Source organism: Peromyscus californicus, unplaced genomic scaffold (assembly GCF_007827085.1).
Source record: "Peromyscus californicus insignis strain IS unplaced genomic scaffold, ASM782708v3 Scaffold_23__1_contigs__length_62951481, whole genome shotgun sequence".
Classification (NCBI taxonomy): Eukaryota; Metazoa; Chordata; class Mammalia; order Rodentia; family Cricetidae; genus Peromyscus; species Peromyscus californicus.
In genome coordinates this window covers 10,925,695-10,943,398 of record NW_026294534.1, presented here as the reverse complement: position 1 = coordinate 10,943,398, position 17,704 = coordinate 10,925,695, and the positions used below count along the sequence as shown (strand labels likewise).

Here is a 17,704-nt window from a genome sequence, read left to right as displayed (position 1 = left end):
AGCAAAAGTGGTAGTCATTGCCTTCTAATTGCCAGCACAATCATCTAGGTTTTAATTAATTTGAACTGCTTGAATGCTAATGAGCCATCCCAGGCACTAATTCTCCTTCGATCCCATCTTCCCATCTGAATGAGGGCTCCTTGGTGGTCCCCAGGGACACCATGGGAGAAAATGTAGACACAGAAGTGCCCCTGGGGTCACTCCTTACAAAGAGGTTTATAGACACTAGTATCTACCCTGCGTACACTCCTGCTACACTCCACTCTGACACAGTGGCTCTGCATCTGCTTCTTCCCCAGCTGTTCCACGCACCAGTGACACGCAGTGCAGCTCTGTCCCAGAGCCCAGATATGGGAGGAGGATTGGTTCTGAGTTCTCTGCAGGTTCCATAGTTCGATTTGAGTGTAACCCGGGTTACCTGCTACAAGGTTCCACGGCCATCCGCTGCCAGTCTGTGCCAAATGCCTTGGCCCAGTGGAACGACACCATCCCAAGCTGTGTAGGTAAGTGGGGCCCATGAGATGAAACGATTACCCGGGGCTGGATCAGAACCTCATGTCAGGGTTAGAGACCTGCTGTCAGTCTTTACAAAGTGATCTTTATGAAGATCAATTATGTCAATAGCCCAATAGCAACAACCTTAAAATTAATGCTCCCTAAAACAGGAGATTTATATGTGCAAAACATGTATTCCTTCTTGATGGTCATTAAGTCAGCCATCAACTCTAAAGTTATAAAAAGTATAATTTCATTCTGTAGGGAAAGCATTAGGATGGTGGGTTGTGGCATTATGTGTATGATGCCCTTTTAATGCATTTGTGCTGATTATGAATATTGCAAAAGCCTTGGGGATAACAGAGGCATTGTTAGGTGTTATTTGCAACATTTTTCAAAGGAACTTTCAGTGCAAGGGTGATTATCCCTTGAATTTATTGGTACATTTTAAGCATCTCTTCTTCTCCCTGGATTGCTCTGAAACTCATCAGTGTGACTTGGAATTGCATGTCTGCAGATGGAAGGGAACACTCTACACACACCCTTACATTACAGTAGAAAAATAGCTCCAAACAAAACACACTTCAGAGACACCGTTGTTGTAGACAGTCCCATCTTAGAAAACCCCCAGAAAAGATTTACTTAAGACTTAAAACTCAGTTACATGATGGCTATCAATCACTGATGTTGCCCATTTGAAGAGAAGAGATTAAATTTTACCTTAGCTAAAAATGTCACTTAAAATAGCAAGAAAAGTTTCCTGATCACAGCCAAGGAAAACAAGACATCAATTCCCATAAATTCGCTTGGCGTTTACTTAACGTGTGGCTCTGTCTTTTAGTTCCATGCAGTGGCAATTTCACTCAGAGGAGAGGGACAATTCTGTCCCCAGGCTACCCTGAGCCATATGGCAACAACTTGAACTGCGTGTGGAAGATCATAGTAACAGAGGGCTCAGGGATCCAGGTAGGGCCTCAGACCAGGGCCACTGGGGCAGGTCAGCTGGGATCCCCCAGCTTTCCATTTCCTCCTCTTCCTCCCCTCGTTCCCCTCATCTCTTCTTTCCTTCCTCACTCTCTCCCTCCCTCTCTCCCTATCTCTCTTCTCTCCTTTTCTTCTTCACTTACTCTTCTTTCTTCCTTATTTATTTAAAGATTAAAAAAAACATTATTTATCTATTTGCTTTCAGTTATCTTGAGTTAGAATTCAGCATAATGAATTTCACTCTGGCTTTTTCACACATACTTTGCCCTCATTCACCTCCTTGCTCCACTGAACCCCTCCTGCACTCTCTCACCCCTTCGTCTGGTTCCTTCCTCCTGCACCCTCCCCACCCCTCCCTCTGGTCCCCTCTTCCCCACAGTACTCCCTTGCACCCTCCTGTCACAGGTTCTCTTTGTTTCTATTCTGAGAGTTGCTATAAAATGTTTCTAATCATTTTCCATATTTGCAATAAAATGTATATTTATTTACTTATTTGTATTAAGATTTTTTTAATTCATTTTTATTTACTTATTTTTAAGGCCTTATTTTTCATTATTTTTAATTGGGAAGGATGCGTGTGTGCAATGCCTGAGTGGGCCACAAGAGGGCCTCGAAACCTCAGGAGCTTGAGTTGCAAAAGGTTGTGTCATGGGTGCTGGGAACAAAGGTCAAGTCCTCTGGCAGAGCAGTAAGTGCTCTTAACCACTGAGCCATCTCTCCAGCTCAGTAACTGATTTTTAGAATAAGGGCTATGGGAGGTGTTATTTATAGAAATTTCCCCATGTCCTGTCATAGATTAGTTCCTTTCTTTCATATATATATATATATATATATATATATATATATATATATATATATATATATATGCCCACTGGCCTGTCCTACCACCGTTGACATCCTCTTCCAATATGACCCTTCCCATCTTCTTGTCCTCTTCATCTATTGCGTAACCCACTGAGCCAAGTTATTTTTATATGTGTTTATCTTAGTCAGGAAAAGCTCATGAGTTTAGATTAGTTTGATCAAAACAAAACCCAGTAACCCTGCTTTGTGACTTGGTAGATTCAAGTGATCAGCTTCGCCACAGAACAGAACTGGGACTCGCTGGAGATCCATGATGGAGGAGACATGACGGCCCCAAGACTGGGCAGCTTCTCAGGTAGGAAAGTAGCTGTGCTTCACTTTGTCTCTGCTTTGGAGTCAGAACCATAGCCAAAGGGGGTATAGAAAACATTCTATGGACAGTGCCCCATAGCTTTTCTTTCCGCATAATTGTTGCCAGTGGGGGAGGTCCAAGAGGAAGGTGGCAAGGGGGTCCTGTGCAGATGGCCATCTGAAGGAGCCAGGCAACTCAGCAATTAACAGTATGGATTGTAAGGCTGGCCAGTGGGGTCACCACTGACAGGCACATGAGAGGGACAAGACTGAGAAGAAGCTTGCCCAAGGGTAGGAAACCTGGAAATGGCCCTGTGTACTGTGCCTCACTGAGGACCATGATGTTCTTCACTGTGACAGAATGGTGACAAATCATAAGCCCAAACCCAGACATCCCCAGCTCACAAAGACAGGGACCGGGAGCTGTGGTCACGGGCGGTGCAAACGGTCCTTACACTTCCAGTTTCACTCGTGTTGAGTCACCTTCTCCAGGCCTTGTCCTCTTAGAAAACCACTGACAGCATCACCTTCTTCCTCTGCCTTGTCACCATGGTCCCCAAAGCTGATATCATTTGTGCACTATAGTCCAGCCCACTCTTATGTGTTATGTGAGCTCATTCACACTAAGTCCTAAATTTCAGAGATAGAGCTGCCTAGTATGACACAATAAATGTCACATGAGAGTTTTTTTTTTTTTTCAACTGAAATGTTCTTTTTCTATTGATTTTTTTATTGAGTAAGTAAGAAAAGAAGGAAGGATGGGCCTTTCACAGTGCTGGCCACAAGACTGATTGTATCTTTAAATGATGGAGAGATTGTGTCTATGGCTGTCAGCAAAGCAAAATGTTTCTGTGTGGCTGGACACATAGGTGCTGGATGGTAAAGTACCAAATACTTACTGTCGCTCATCACCCATTGCTTATCTCTGTCTGTACTTGACTATTTACACTTTGGGAATTTTACACACAGTGGCCCATCACCAAACAAGTTTGGTCTGGAATTTCTCCACACAGGAAACTTGAGTTCCTTAGCCAGGTATCTCTTGTCACTGTCCTCTTTACCATGACATTTACAGACATGTTTATCTAATTGACAGAGTTGTGAATGAAGTAGAAATCCCCTGCCATTAAAAACAACAGCAAGCCCACAATTTAACATCTACATGGAGAATCCCAAATCAATTTGATTCTATGACATTTGCTTATCTAAGCAGGAAGTGCTGGGAGATTATGGCTGTTCTGGGGAGCAGGGATAGCAGTACTTCTGTAAGATGTGGAAAGGATTAGTGAAATGTAGCCACACTGGGGAGTGGAGGTGTTCTCCCACACACTGGGGGTTGGTGGAGGTTGCTTCCACACACTGGGGGTGGAGGTGTGCTCCAACACATTGGAGGGGTAGAGGTTGCTCCCACACATGAGGGATGGAGGTGTGCTCCCACACATTGGAGAGGTGGAGGTGTGCTCCCACACATTGGGGGATACAGGTGTGCTCCCACACATTGGAGGGGTGGAGGTGTGCTCCCGCACATTGGAGGGGTGGAGGTGTGCTCCCACAATGAGAACTATGCTTTTACCTCCACTTCTGCTTCACTTAGTGATTCTAAAGAAAGGAACCAGTCCTGGTCCCTATGCACATTGCACAGGTTTTTTGTTTTTTAGTTAACAAGAGGAAAATGTCTTTAAAGTTATATGTCACTGGGCTGGAGAGGTGGCTCAGCAGGTTTGAATCTCAACACACAATTCACAAAAATCTTTAACTTTAGTTTTAGGATAAGATGCCCCCTTTTGGCATCCACAGGCACCAGCCATGCACATGGTACACAGACAAAACACCCATAGACATAAAGGAAACATAAAATAATTTAATTAAAAAAATTATTTGTCATAGTTACCACAGCAGCACAGTTCTGACACCTATTGCCTGGAGTTGGTTGGAGGCAGAGCTGACGCTTGACAGACCCCATCAGACACAAGTGGGGAGCTAGAGTCTCAGGCCACCTATAATACTGAAAATGAGCTGTAAATCAAGGGATCCGAATACCCCTCAATGCTGATGGGCCTCTAGAGTAGTTCATGGTGCTCCGGAAGCAGACATGCATGATGTAACTTGCGTTGAATAGAACAGGAAAGGGCACCAGCCAAATGGAGACACTCGGAGTGTGAGTGTGAGAAGAATCCCAGGCATTGGAATTTCGTTCCTCAAAATGTGTCGCCTTCTAGGCGCAATGATGTGTGCTACCCATCTGTGATACTCACCTGAGCTGTGGCGTCCAGATTTTCAGGACGTTTTTATTACATAATCATGACTGACTGTATTGTTGGCTGCAAAACGGAACTTAATAGCTTGCAGTTTTTATCTCAGACCACTGGAAGTGGGGCTGGTGTCTCATGGGTCAAGCTCCAACCCTTAGCAGCTTGATTGATATCCCCAGTGTGGCCAGCCTCATCCAGAGTTTCCATGACATAATCCTAACTGTGGTAGCCCCAAAGTCAGTGGTCCATCAACCCTTCCATGAATGACCAGAATATTCAGTGAACTGGAAGACACCCAGGGCTCAGAGGTAGCCTGGGTATGTGACACTGCTGTCTACCAACCATATGATCTGAATTTAAACTATGACTTTTCTATTAAGTTTTCAGATATATAAGGAATGAAAAAATATTGAGACAATCAAATACTGAGAAAACACAGGTGAAAAGACAAGCATGTGTCTTGTAAGCTTTTCCTCTTTTCTTATATACTTGATGTTGATTACAGTATCTTCTGATCCATGCTGGCTGAAACAACTGCTCTGAGACAGGGGGATGATGTAGTTATCTAAACTTGAAGCATCCCTGAGGTCCTAGCTGAGACTCAGCTTATAGTCTTTCCTAAAATGTAAATAGGGATCTTAATGAACCAGGTCTCTGGGCTTGCATCAAGAATTCCCTCTCGTAAAAATAACTGGGCCATTTGTAGTTCATTGCAGCCAGATGCAGCTTGCTGCTGTCAAATTAATTAGTGGGAAATGAAAATTTGCAAACGTTTTCAACGATGAATATCAAACTAAAGTAAATATGGGGTTGGGGAAGTGCCTCGGTTGGTAAAAAACTTGCCCTGTAGGCATGAGGGACTGAGTTCAGTCTCTAGTCTCAAACCTATGTAAGAAGCCACTGTGGCTATGCCCACCCACAATCCCATTGCCAGGAAGATGGCAACAGGGTATCTGAAGTTCATTGGTAGCCAGTGGGGCTGAATCAGTGAGCTCCAGGTTCAGTGAGGGACAATGCCATGGGTGATAAAGGAAGGCACCTGGCACAGTCTCCATATTGAACACACACTAAATTAAACTAAGCAAAAAAGTCTCAAATACTATCAAATTAAAAAAAAAAGTATTCTGGAAGACACATGTCTAATTAAAATAACCCTCATGACATGGAACAAGCTTGCTTTATGTAATAGTTTTTCTAAGCAATTAAGAACAATTAACAAAAATCCTCTACATTCATTTAAATACAGCACCTTTGTATTACAGTATCAATTATTTCATTAAAGCATACACCACTATGGGGGCCAATATGTATAGAACATTGTGTAGGGTTGGTTTTCAGGAGTGGCTGTGTCTTAGGACATCTGGGGGATGCTTGCCACAAGTGTGACTTGCAGTTTTCTAAAGTATTTACATGCTACAACCAACTGCTCACCAGACTCATGGCAGCAGACAGAGATCACTACCACCTACGCATCCTGCAAGGGATGCATGGGCCAATGTATGCCCACCAACCTGGTATATTTTAGACCCATCTTATAAACATCAAGCATCCACTTGCATGAATAATTAAAAACAATAATCAAGAAAGCTCTGGGGTATATGCCCTGTGTGCAACACAGTGTTGTGTGTGGTTCCCAATATGCAAGGGAAGGAGGTACACTCAGTGCCACTACCATGCAGCTGTGTTTGGAAGCTCAGATAACTTGTTTTACTCACTAGTTCCCAAAGGGAGGGGAACTCTCCTTGTGATGGATCAGGCTCTCACTTTGACAGACTTGGGCATCTGATGAGAGGATGACTTGTAAAAGTCAGGTCTTTTAAACTGAGGTATCAACTCTTCTTATTCCGTCATCCTTGAATAGACTAGACAGGCTGTCTGTCTGTCTTCCCTCTGTCTTCTGTTTGAGACTGGATATCCCAAGTATACCCTTTTTTTCACTTCACATTATCTTGTTAAATCACCTTGAGTTCATATTTACAATTCTCTTGCTGTCTTTTCATTTTCTCTCTCTGCATACACACCACAGTGTATGAGCCCCCGTGTCTGACAGTGAACGCTAGCAGCCAGGCTGACAGTGGCCTGGGCCAGCAAGTCTCCACACAGGCAGTCAGAAGCCTGGCATCTCGAGGGTAGTATAGTCTCTGGCCAAATTTAAAAGGCAGGACTTTTACTCTGGCAGTGGGTCTGTGTTTGGTCAAACATGTCATGCTGGGAACATGGAGGGTTTCTAAAGGCAGCAGAATCTCCCTGTTGGAGTTCTTTGTTTTTTGTTTTTTTTTTTTTCAAGGGTAAAATGGGTTTTGAAATTTCATACTGGGTCAGTTTCCCTCTTCCTATATGTTTTCAGGGTGGATTTTTTTTGACACTGTTTGAGCCTAAGCAAGGAGAACAGGTGACAGGTGTAAGGTTGGGAACTAAAGAGATACCCAATAAAATTTCAGGGTTAGGAACGGAGTTCAGAAATGCACTGAGGGGGAGAGAATGAGTCTTCTCCACTTTTGAGAACATAGCTGCTCCATCACTGAAAGTTTGAAGGCCAAAGGCACCTGGTGTGCTGGATTTGACTCAGAAACATGGATGTGTATTCTGCATCCCCTCCCTCCATGTTGAGAGAGAAGTTGATTAGTAATAGCCCCAAAGCAACAAATGCACCTAAGTTACAACTTCTGTCTTTTAACCATCCTAAGCATTATCAGGCTAAATCCCATTCTCAACCTTAAAGCAGTGTTTCTCAACCTGTGGGTCATGACCCCTTTGGGGGGGTTGAACAACACTTTTACAGAGGTTGCCTAAGACCAGCCATCAGAAAACACAGATATTTACATTACAATTCACAACAGTAGCAAAATTACAGCTGTGAAGTAGCAACAAAAATAATTTTATGGTTGGGGGTCACCATAACATGAGGAACTATATTAAAGGGTTGCAGAGCTAGGGAGGTTGAGAACTACTACCTGGAAGGAAGCATATTTCTAGGAGGATTGTTGATTGCAAGGCTAGGATATATGTAGAATGTATGTGTTACAAATAATGTACATAATATGTATATAATACATACATGCATATACAACATATGATCAAGCATTTTGTATATAATGAATGAAATTGATGTTTATGAAATTCAAAGTTCTAATTAGATGAATGAATAGCTCCCCCACACTGTAGATCCTGACTGATACATGGAAAAGTGTGATGAACACAAAGGGCATTCTTGGTATAATGATGATGATGATGATGATGATGATGATGATGATGATAATAATAATTTAAAAAATAACAGATTGTAACTGCAGTCTCATATGCTGAGCTGATAGACAAAGTGTGTGTGAGACTGGGGCATCTATGTCTCCATGTCTCCCCACAAATACATACTCACTACAAAGTACCAAAACAGCAGAGTGGGGCATGTCAGACCTCCCTTCAGAGTGCTAGAGCCTTAACGAGGATGAGAATGTGCACTGGCAACCTCAGAGCCTGCTCTGAGAAAAACAAATCAAAGCTTGGCTAACTGCCATGTGGTCAGTGCTACTCTGTACATGTTCTCCCAAGGCTGGCCATCACATGCCGCCAAGGTACTGCCACCAGCTTTCACAAGTCTGTGCCGCCAGTGCCCAGCTGCCACACAAAACAGCCAGCAGCCAAGCTGAACCAGGAGGAGCGCAGCATCGCACCACTATTCTTACCCCAGATCCTGAATAGTGAATAGTGTTGAAGGAAAGTCCAAAGGTAGTCCACAAAACCTAGCTTGTTTTTATTTTTTTTTTCTAAAATTTCAAGAAAGAAAGATGAAAACCAAGGGCAAAGGACTTGCAGTCTCAGTGCTGTGTGTGATAATGGCTTCTGAGCTTTGCTGTTGGAGCCCTTGCTAGAAGAGGGTGGACACTCACCTGAAGCCCAGAACTCATTGTGCTGTGGTATCTATGTTTTCCAGATTTTGAGAGGAAGCTCTGTGGTTTACTCACTAGTCACGCAGTGTGTTCAAGGACCATACAGGTTAAGACTGCTGTGACATCTACATGAATATGCACTATGGACACCGAAATAATGGTGTCCTATGTCTAGAATGATAGCTGACACACTAGAGCATCTTTAAACTACAACAAATTTTCTATTCAGCTAGAAATCACGTCAGCTCTCTTAGGAGAATAACTTTTAAATTGGATATAATCCTTTATCATTGTAGACATGTATAAAATTCTCAATAAAAAATGTAAGTTACATGGAGAAAAATGCTATATCAGACCAAAGTTTGGATTTTTTTTAAGAACACAATTAATATTTAAGGATTTTGTTCCTGTGATCCTTTAAAGTATTTATAAAGCAGATTCTAAAATATTTTAATTATTGGATAAAAATAAATAAGAATGAGATGTCATAAGAAGTACATATTTCAAAACAAAATGATTGACATCTTTAATAAATTCAGTGCTTTGGTTTTTTCATTTCTGCTTGGGTAGGAATATGTATGTAGATCTTTTTTAGTAAGCCATTGAAAAATCACTTTTGGAAGCAGGCGGGTTATAAATTATAAATGAGTAAAATAGAGCAGAATTCATGCCGACTTGTATCTGCCAGTTGGTATTAAAGGAAAGCAAATATCAGTATACTGAGAGTAGACTCTGCAGGGACAATAATAAAATTTTGCAGCTTCCTTTGTTATGTGTCATTCTATCTGGGTCACAGTAAAACAATGTGATCAGAAATATCCTGCCTATGGCAACATTAAAAAAAAAAAATCTCTCGGTTGCATTTTGCATGGAGAGGATAAGGCCCTGATATTAGACTACCCTGAGAAGACCCGAAGTTAACTCCAGGTACAGGGCAGACCCTCACTGTCCAGAGGTGGCTGGGTGATGAGGGGCCCACCACATGTAGCCCTCCTGAAGCATAGGACAGACAGTTGTTAGATTTCATGACTGACATACTAAGAGGCATAATTTTTCATCTGAAAAAGGCATGTGAATTCACAAACCAGTGTCATATCCATAACTCATTAGCTCATCTGAGTAAAAGACTTACCATGATCTTCATGTTATAAGAATCAGAATGCACTCAAGCTTTTGTAGGTGACATGGGGTGATGGAGTTAACCAGTCCCAGAGCCTGAGCTACAAGTGGCTTTCTGAGTCTACTGTACAATTGAAAAATCAAACAATGCTTATGTGCGAGTTACTAAGCTGGGAGCTAAGAACTCTGAGATAACTCAGGTAGGATGGATTTAGGACACCCAGGCTGTGCAAAGTGAATTCCTATGTTTAAGTATGGGAGAAAAAAAAAGATGTGCCACTATTAACACAACAGCCTGGTGTGATTCCAGTAGCAAATGAGAAATTGTGAATTCTCCATTGTTTGTCGGAGACCTGTGGTGCTGTGCTGATTAGTTTTAATACAACCTAGAATCACTTAGAGTAGCCTTAATGAACTTGTTTAGATCACATTGGCCTATGGGTATGCCTGTTGGACATTGTCTTGACGTGGTAATTGATGTAGGCAGTACTATTTCACTGGCCAGCCCCTGGCCTATATAACATTAGAGAAAGCAGAAGCAAGCAAAGATCCATGATTTTTTGTTTATTTGTTTTGTTTTTCTTTCCTTTCTTGACTATGGACATGATACATTGAATTCTTATGTTAACTTCCCCAAAATGATGGGCTGTATCCTGGACATATAAGCCCCACAAACCCTTCCTGGTCTTCATTGTCTCTCATCAGGGTATTTTATCACAGTAACAGAAATGCAACAAGAACAGGTAGAAAGCAAAGAAGAGTTTTTCGTTGTAGGATCGGTCATTATTTAAGCAGACACTATCAACAGACACCATGAGATTTCTCCAAAATGTCAGATAAAATCAGACCATGCAATGAAAACTTGGAAAATGAAGCTGTTAGATCCACAGAAAACATCATTCCTCTTCGTGTGCCAGCCAGATAACAAGTATGCAAGACAAAAGATGACAAACATCATGAGATTCCACGAAATAAGTCACGGTGCATCCTTTTAGCCAATGTCTTAATTGTGGATTTTAGAAGCAGTCTCAGACTGAACAATAAGCAAAGTAGTTAACACCCTCCACCTCCATGGTTCTCTGACATCTCTGTTTCTCTCTGAGACCTTGGGGTACCTACCCTACTGGAGGCCTATGACCAACACTTTCCTTTGCTGAAGATGGAACAGGAAAATGTGTTACCCAAGAGGACATACCAACTGACAATTCTCCCACAGCTAGTCAGTGTTAAACAACTATCATTTATCCATCTGTTTAGATTCGTCATCTGTCTTTCTATCCATCTATCTTTTTCTCTGTACTCTACAAATTCAGAGTCAAGCAGTCAAGGGCTGACTCTGCAAGCATTCTACAAGAGAATTTTCCTCACACGTTCTTAGTGGTCTTATTGTGGATTTTTACTATTGGTTTATCCTAAAGAACTTCCACCTCTTGATTTCAACTCCCTTTGTCTTCTAGGGAAAAATGACTGAGGCACAGACCCCAGATATAAAAGAGGTGACCTGACTTCCTATAATCTAACACACACACACACACACACACACACACACACACACACACACACACACACACACAAACGGATACGGGTTTCTCTTTTCTTGCCTCTTTTTCTTACTATCCACCTTCTAGAACACTTTAAATAATATAATTTTGGTCCCAGTTGGCCAATGAATGAACATTATTAGATAAAACACATGTTCAAATGAATGGTGAATTTCTGGAAACCCAATGATAGATTCCAGATGGCAGCCCAAGATTAGCATGAAGGTTTTATTCTACTCTCAGATTAGCATTATCAGAAGCTCATGGGAGCTTGCCCAAGGATATATCCCAGATACCAACTATCTCATTCATTCATGTCTTTCCCAACCTTACCACAGGAGACAGCCAGGTCTAGGACCAGCAGGTGTCCCAGCCTCTGTAAATCTCTTAGCTTTTGTCTTCCAAAGCCTCAGCTTCTAAAACCAGAGATGCTGGGGTAGGTCTCAGTGTGGGAAGGGATGAGGGCAGATCAGCAGGAAGGCTAGGGAGCTTCCTAACATGACTTTCACAGAAAAATAAAACTAGTGGAAGATCTCAGAAAAATAATGGTGGCTTAGTGCACCAGCAGAGGCTAAATTCAGGGCCAAGGAGTTGAGGGTGGTACCAGTAAAGGGTATATTAACTATTCAGAATTACTGGACCTCACAGTCCTAAGGAGCTTGGAGAGGAGTACATGTGGTACTGAGAGACAAGAGCCCCACAGCTTAAGACTCTTTTCTAGCCTGAGGTAATCCCAATACTAACTATAGTCCTTCCCAGTGCTACAGAATTCATTACTCACATTCTCAAAAGTTGATTTAGATTTTACTAAACAATGTAACATATGGGATTTCTCTAGCCTGGGGGTACGCAAAATAAATGCATAGAGAGAAGAAACTGTTTGGAGACGGACTGATGACTGTAGGTAATCTAGGCCAGACTGAAGGTAAGAGGATTGACTGGGTGCAATCTGGAGGAAGTAGCAACAGGTCCAATGACCCTCTAAGCAGTGGTTCCCAACCTGTGGGTGGCGACCATCAGAAAACACATAATTCTGATTGTCTTAGGAACCCCCAAATATAAATTTATTTTGGTTGCTACTTCATAACTGTAATTTTGCTACTGAGAGGTGTCTTGGTTCCTATGTGTTTTCTGATGGTTGCAACCTACAGGTTGAGAACCGCTGCTCAAAGGTGTCTTGCAAAATGGAACGAGTGGACAAGCAATGGTCAGCTTCAGCACTCAGATTAAACACAGATGATCAGACAAGCTCTAGGCACTTGGAAGCCTGGGATATGGTCTTCCATGTTTGGCGTGTGAAATGCCTGCCTGTTTCACATTAAAGCTGTTCCTCTCCCCTGTACAGGGACCACAGTGCCTGCGCTGCTGAACAGCACTTCTAACCAGCTCTGCCTGCACTTCCAGTCAGACATCAGTGTTGCTGCTGCTGGCTTTCACCTGGAATACAAAAGTAAGATAAACTGTTGCTTCTGTCTGGCTCCGGGAGCATCCTCCCTAAAGGAACCAAACCTGCATGTGTTAAACAATGAAATGTTGCTGTGGTGAAGCTCATCTAATACTTACATATAAAATTGAGTTTTACTAAGCATAGGCTACATGAAGGGTGTTCTCTGCAAACTACAGACTATTGAGCAAATGCAGAAGTTAATATCTGGAATAATGAGATGAACTGGCTGTGGTTTCAGACTCTTTGCCTTAGGAAACACAGCCAGCCATTTGTAACATGACTGACTTTATGTGTGACAAAAGATACTCACAGTCACATCCCAAAATATAGAGTATGGTCATCTCAGCAGATAATGTCATGGGGCTTTCCTTACAGACTCTCAAAGGTGTTTAAATAAGAACTAGTGAGAGCAGGCATTTCAGAGCCCATGTTTATGTGTTATATTCATTTTAATTGGAAAGAGACACCACAGAGGAGAGGTGAATTGTTATGAAAGTGGATGTGTGGCTGCATTAATGGTCTCATAAATGGGACAACAAAGGTCAAATCCACAAGCCCACTGCAGGTACTGCTGGTAAACCTAGTAAAAGTGAAGCCTGAATTTTCCAGGGAAAGGGAGGTTTATCTGGGACGTGTTTTCAGGCTCTGAAATGGCTTGATGCTGGCATTATCTCCTGTAATAAGCGGTTGCAAGTGAACAAATACGTGGGTTAGCGTCAATAAGTGATTTTTAAAATTGAGATAAACAGTTTACTGGAGTGTAATGCATGTGTTTTCAAAAGGCCACATTCCAGCTGATGATAAATATTCATCACCAGCCACCAACCACAGGCCCCGTTCATAGTCTGCCTAAGCCTCCCCACTTATTACAGGCATTTGCATGCAAGTGTGTTCTAATTTATGTGAATAGGACTACTCTAGTGACAGTGTAAAATGATCCTGTGAATGTTATTTATGTAGAATACTTCTGGAAAATTCTGCTACTTTGATACATTCTGCAAAGATTCCACAAATAGCAGTTGCAAGCCTCATTCATGACTGTGTTAACCAACCCATTAATATTTTTGCCCTGTTGGAACTCACCACTGTTCTTAGGCCTTGAGAAGTTATCTGACAGTTTCTGACTTTCCCTTCTCTTCTTGGGGAAGGAGACGTTGGTAACACAATTAGCCTGTGATTATTGGGGATAATTATCTACTTTGCACATGTACTGTAGCTCTATTAGCATAATTGTCTCCATCCCACAATATTCTTAGTCAGTATGAGTGTCTAACAGAGAGACTAATTTTGTTCCATCTCCTGTGGAAATGCAGCCTCTTCAGGAACCCAAGACCTTGTGCAAGAATCCAAGACCATAATTAAGTAATGTGTTTGCTTTTCATTGGACCAAGCATGATGTTACATTTGGACTTGGGCTACTCTAGTTTGCTGTCTTTGTAGCTGGTGCTGTTTTGAAAACTCACATCATTTGTGCACTAAAGGGAATTCAGTCCATTGCTCTAATTTTTCCTACCTATTGTAAATGGGTATTATAAAGAATTCATTGAGTTAGCCTTACCGCTCTGAAGACTGTTGACCTAAGTTGCCAATTATCTCTAATATTTTAATACATTGATATATTTAGGCATACACTCTAAAACGTATGTTTCCAAATCTCTGTAAAAGTCTCTAGGTTCATGTTTTTAGTAAAATGTGCATCTATAAGTTTAAAAGAAGAAAGCAGCTTCTAGAGCATATGCCAAGCAGTCCTCTTGAGCTGCTGTCTGTCTTCAGGCAGTGCTGTATTTTTGAGATGAAAAAAATAAAAGCAGAAAACCTGTCACCACAATGATGACCAAGTATACAGAAGCACAGCAAGCACTTTGCCAGGAATACTGTTTACTAAGCTCCTCGGGCCAGGAGCCCCAACTGACACTGGGAAGGGATGTCACAGATGTCCTTATTTAGTAATGTTCACACCGCACACAAGCCCAAGTCTAAAGTGAGGAGGACCAAGATGCCTGTTGAGACTGAAACCTGAACCACAGTACCTGCTCCATACCTGCCTCCAGATAGGACTCCTCAGTGTTTATGTGAATGAAGACCAGGCCTCCTTAATCCGAAGGGACATCACAGAATTCTCAAACCCAAACCACTTGCATCTGAAGGGGTGGCACATGTAGTTCCAAGAGTGCACGGTTTGACATGCATGATCCGGAGCATCTGAGTGTGTGTAACCTAGGGAGCACATGCACATGGACGTACAGCTTCTCTGAGGACTTGAGTTTCTAACAGTGAAGAATCTGGGAGCCACAAGGCACTTTTTACCTGCTTTTCTCCAAAGTGGCGCACTAGGGGCTTCTGTGCTACCCCACCACAGAGAGCCTGTGGTGGGGAAGGTCGGACCTCCTGTCTTTGTCGCTGAGACAATGGAGACTCGGACCCAGCTTCAGTGGTTTGCTTGGGTGAAACCAACCTGATTCCCCAGACTCTACCTCTCCTGTGTCTGTAGCAGACAGTGTCTGTCCCTCCTGTCCCCTTGAGGGAGTGTGTCCGTCAGAATTGAGGTCACCCAGGTACCTCAGTGTTGCTATGGATTCAGAAAAGTTTTTGTTTTATACTTCAACTTTTGCTTGTTAAAACAAAAGGGGTGTTTTCTTTTTCAGATTTCCACAGCTCAAATGAATGGGATTTCTAAATTGTTCTCAGTCAAGGGGGATTTGTGATTTAGATATTTTTAAATTGCTGAGGTTTTGCTTTTTGTTTTTATGTTTTAAACTATACTTGGGAGTTCTAAGGGCTTAAATTGCTCTAGGTCAAAAAAGTTAGGTGAATGTTCCCAGGGCAGCCTTAAAATTCTTCAAAAGGCCTTAAATTTTTTGAAGTAAAGTAATAAGCCTTTTGGCAGGATGGTATCATAATTGAATATTGACAAATTGATGACCTGGGTTAACTCCCTGATTATAATAATCCTTATAAGTATATGTAAATTATAAGCATACTTTAGTGACAGTCTCATATTAGTGATACTCATGAGCACCCCATGTCATGGGTGGGCCTGATTAAGTACCCAAGAAATGGGGGCTTGGACAAGAACCTCACTGTATGCCAGCACATTAGAGAGCTCTTTGTGTCCCCATTGATGAATTCTGCACCCCCTCCCCACAGAGAGGCTGTCAATAAGCATCTGCTCACAGTGTGGTAAACTGACCTTATGCCTGCCCGTCTCACCTCTCAGAGGTTTAGCTCTATTTAATCATTCACTAGTTTAAAAGGTTTTCTGTAACAATTGTCACCACCCAAAATTTCCCTGCAACCTTCTTTTAGTCTTCCTCTATCTCTACCAGAAATGCTTTCCTGAATCTCAGTCAGTCATTATGCCTCCGCCTCCTGAGTGCTGGGATTAAAGGCATTCGCCACCACTACCTGGCCCCCATTGTATCTTAACTGTATTGAAGAACTTGGCATCTTTTAAGTAATGTAAATTCTGGCTTCTTCCTCACATCCCAGAGAATTTTGGAGAAGCTTTTAAGAATGTGAGATCTACCAGATAATCATAGGCTTCTGATACTTTTTTTGTGTGTGTTACATGCAGCCCAAAGGACTGCTGACAAGCTAAAGGTTTGTTCCTATCTGTGATCTTTGGACATTTAAAAAACATGCAGTTCAATGTAAAAGGACCATCTAAACCAGTTCCACAGCTGCTCTTCTGGGTAAAGGGACTGGGATTTTCCACACTGTCCCGCCCTATGCTTTGAGAATCTCAGGTCTCAGCAGATTTGAAAAGAGCAAGGGGCAGGATAGATTTTTAAGAAACTTAGCCCTTCCTCCTAAACATCTGTGGACAGTCACCTGCTGGCCCAGACATAGTTCCTTACATTCTTACTAGGTGGACCCTGACTAATGCTTACAGAAACTGTCAGGTCCAGGATAAAAATCTGCTCCTCTCTCCTCTTCTCTTGCCTCAGAGCTTGCCCACATGAGGAGGTGACTCTCTGGACACCAACAGGTGAACAGGTTCTTGTGACTCATCAGACACCAACTTTTATTTGGCCATTTTTCATCTGGAACAGCCTCTACAGAGCATGCTCCATTCCTTCTTTCACCTCTCCTGGGAGATGGTGGCTACCCTGGCCGTCCCATTCTTCCCCTTATTGTACGCACTCACCTCTATCACCTGTTATGTGCACACATCTTCATTGTCTGCCATTGTTATCTCAGCTCCATAGAGAGTGGCAGGACAGACATATATATATAACCCCTATTTCTGTCACATTTAGGTTCCTGAACCTCTTCAATGGCTCCTGACTCTGTCAGGCATCTTGAAATCATACAACAAGTTTCTGGGGTGAAGAATGATATATACTTTAGGCTGAAATAAAAGTAAACACATGAACAGACACATGCCACAACACCTTCTTTTTTAAAATCTGTAGAACCCAGTAAATGGCATTGACTGCTGGTTTGTTTTCATATAAGTTATTATCACATAATGATGTCCAGTTGTGGTAAATGCTTCAAAAGACATCAAAGGGACACACTTTGGTAAGATTTTGTTCCTAATATTCTATTCTAAATGAAATCTCACATAACTATTTTAAAAAGCAAGTGAGTTTGGGGGTTTATACATGTAGGGACTGCTGTGGGTCTCCTGTTAGTGCACAGGAGGCATGGAGTAGCTGAAAGGGTTTACCTATTCTTGGGGGTCTCTCAGTATGGTGGTTAATCTTGGTTGTCAACTTTGTGAGATCCATAATTGCTTGGACCATGGGCCTTTAGGTATGTCTGTGGGGAGTTATTGTAATGAAGTAATTGAGGTGGCTAGATGACACCATTCACTGTTGA

At 42.2% G+C, this 17,704-nt stretch overlaps 1 protein-coding gene across 2 annotated transcripts in view; it reads left to right on the top strand.

The window, feature by feature from the left end:
* Csmd1 (CUB and Sushi multiple domains 1) overlaps window positions 1–17,704 on the top strand; it is a 1,596,844-nt gene that overhangs the window by 1,424,048 nt on the left and 155,092 nt on the right. For both annotated transcript variants that reach the window (XM_052751771.1, XM_052751770.1), the window contains exons 34-37: window positions 300–503; window positions 1,337–1,461; window positions 2,542–2,638; window positions 12,779–12,883. In XM_052751771.1, coding sequence (XP_052607731.1) covers window positions 300–503; window positions 1,337–1,461; window positions 2,542–2,638; window positions 12,779–12,883 — 531 coding nt within the window. The remainder of the gene's footprint in view (window positions 1–299; window positions 504–1,336; window positions 1,462–2,541; window positions 2,639–12,778; window positions 12,884–17,704) is intronic.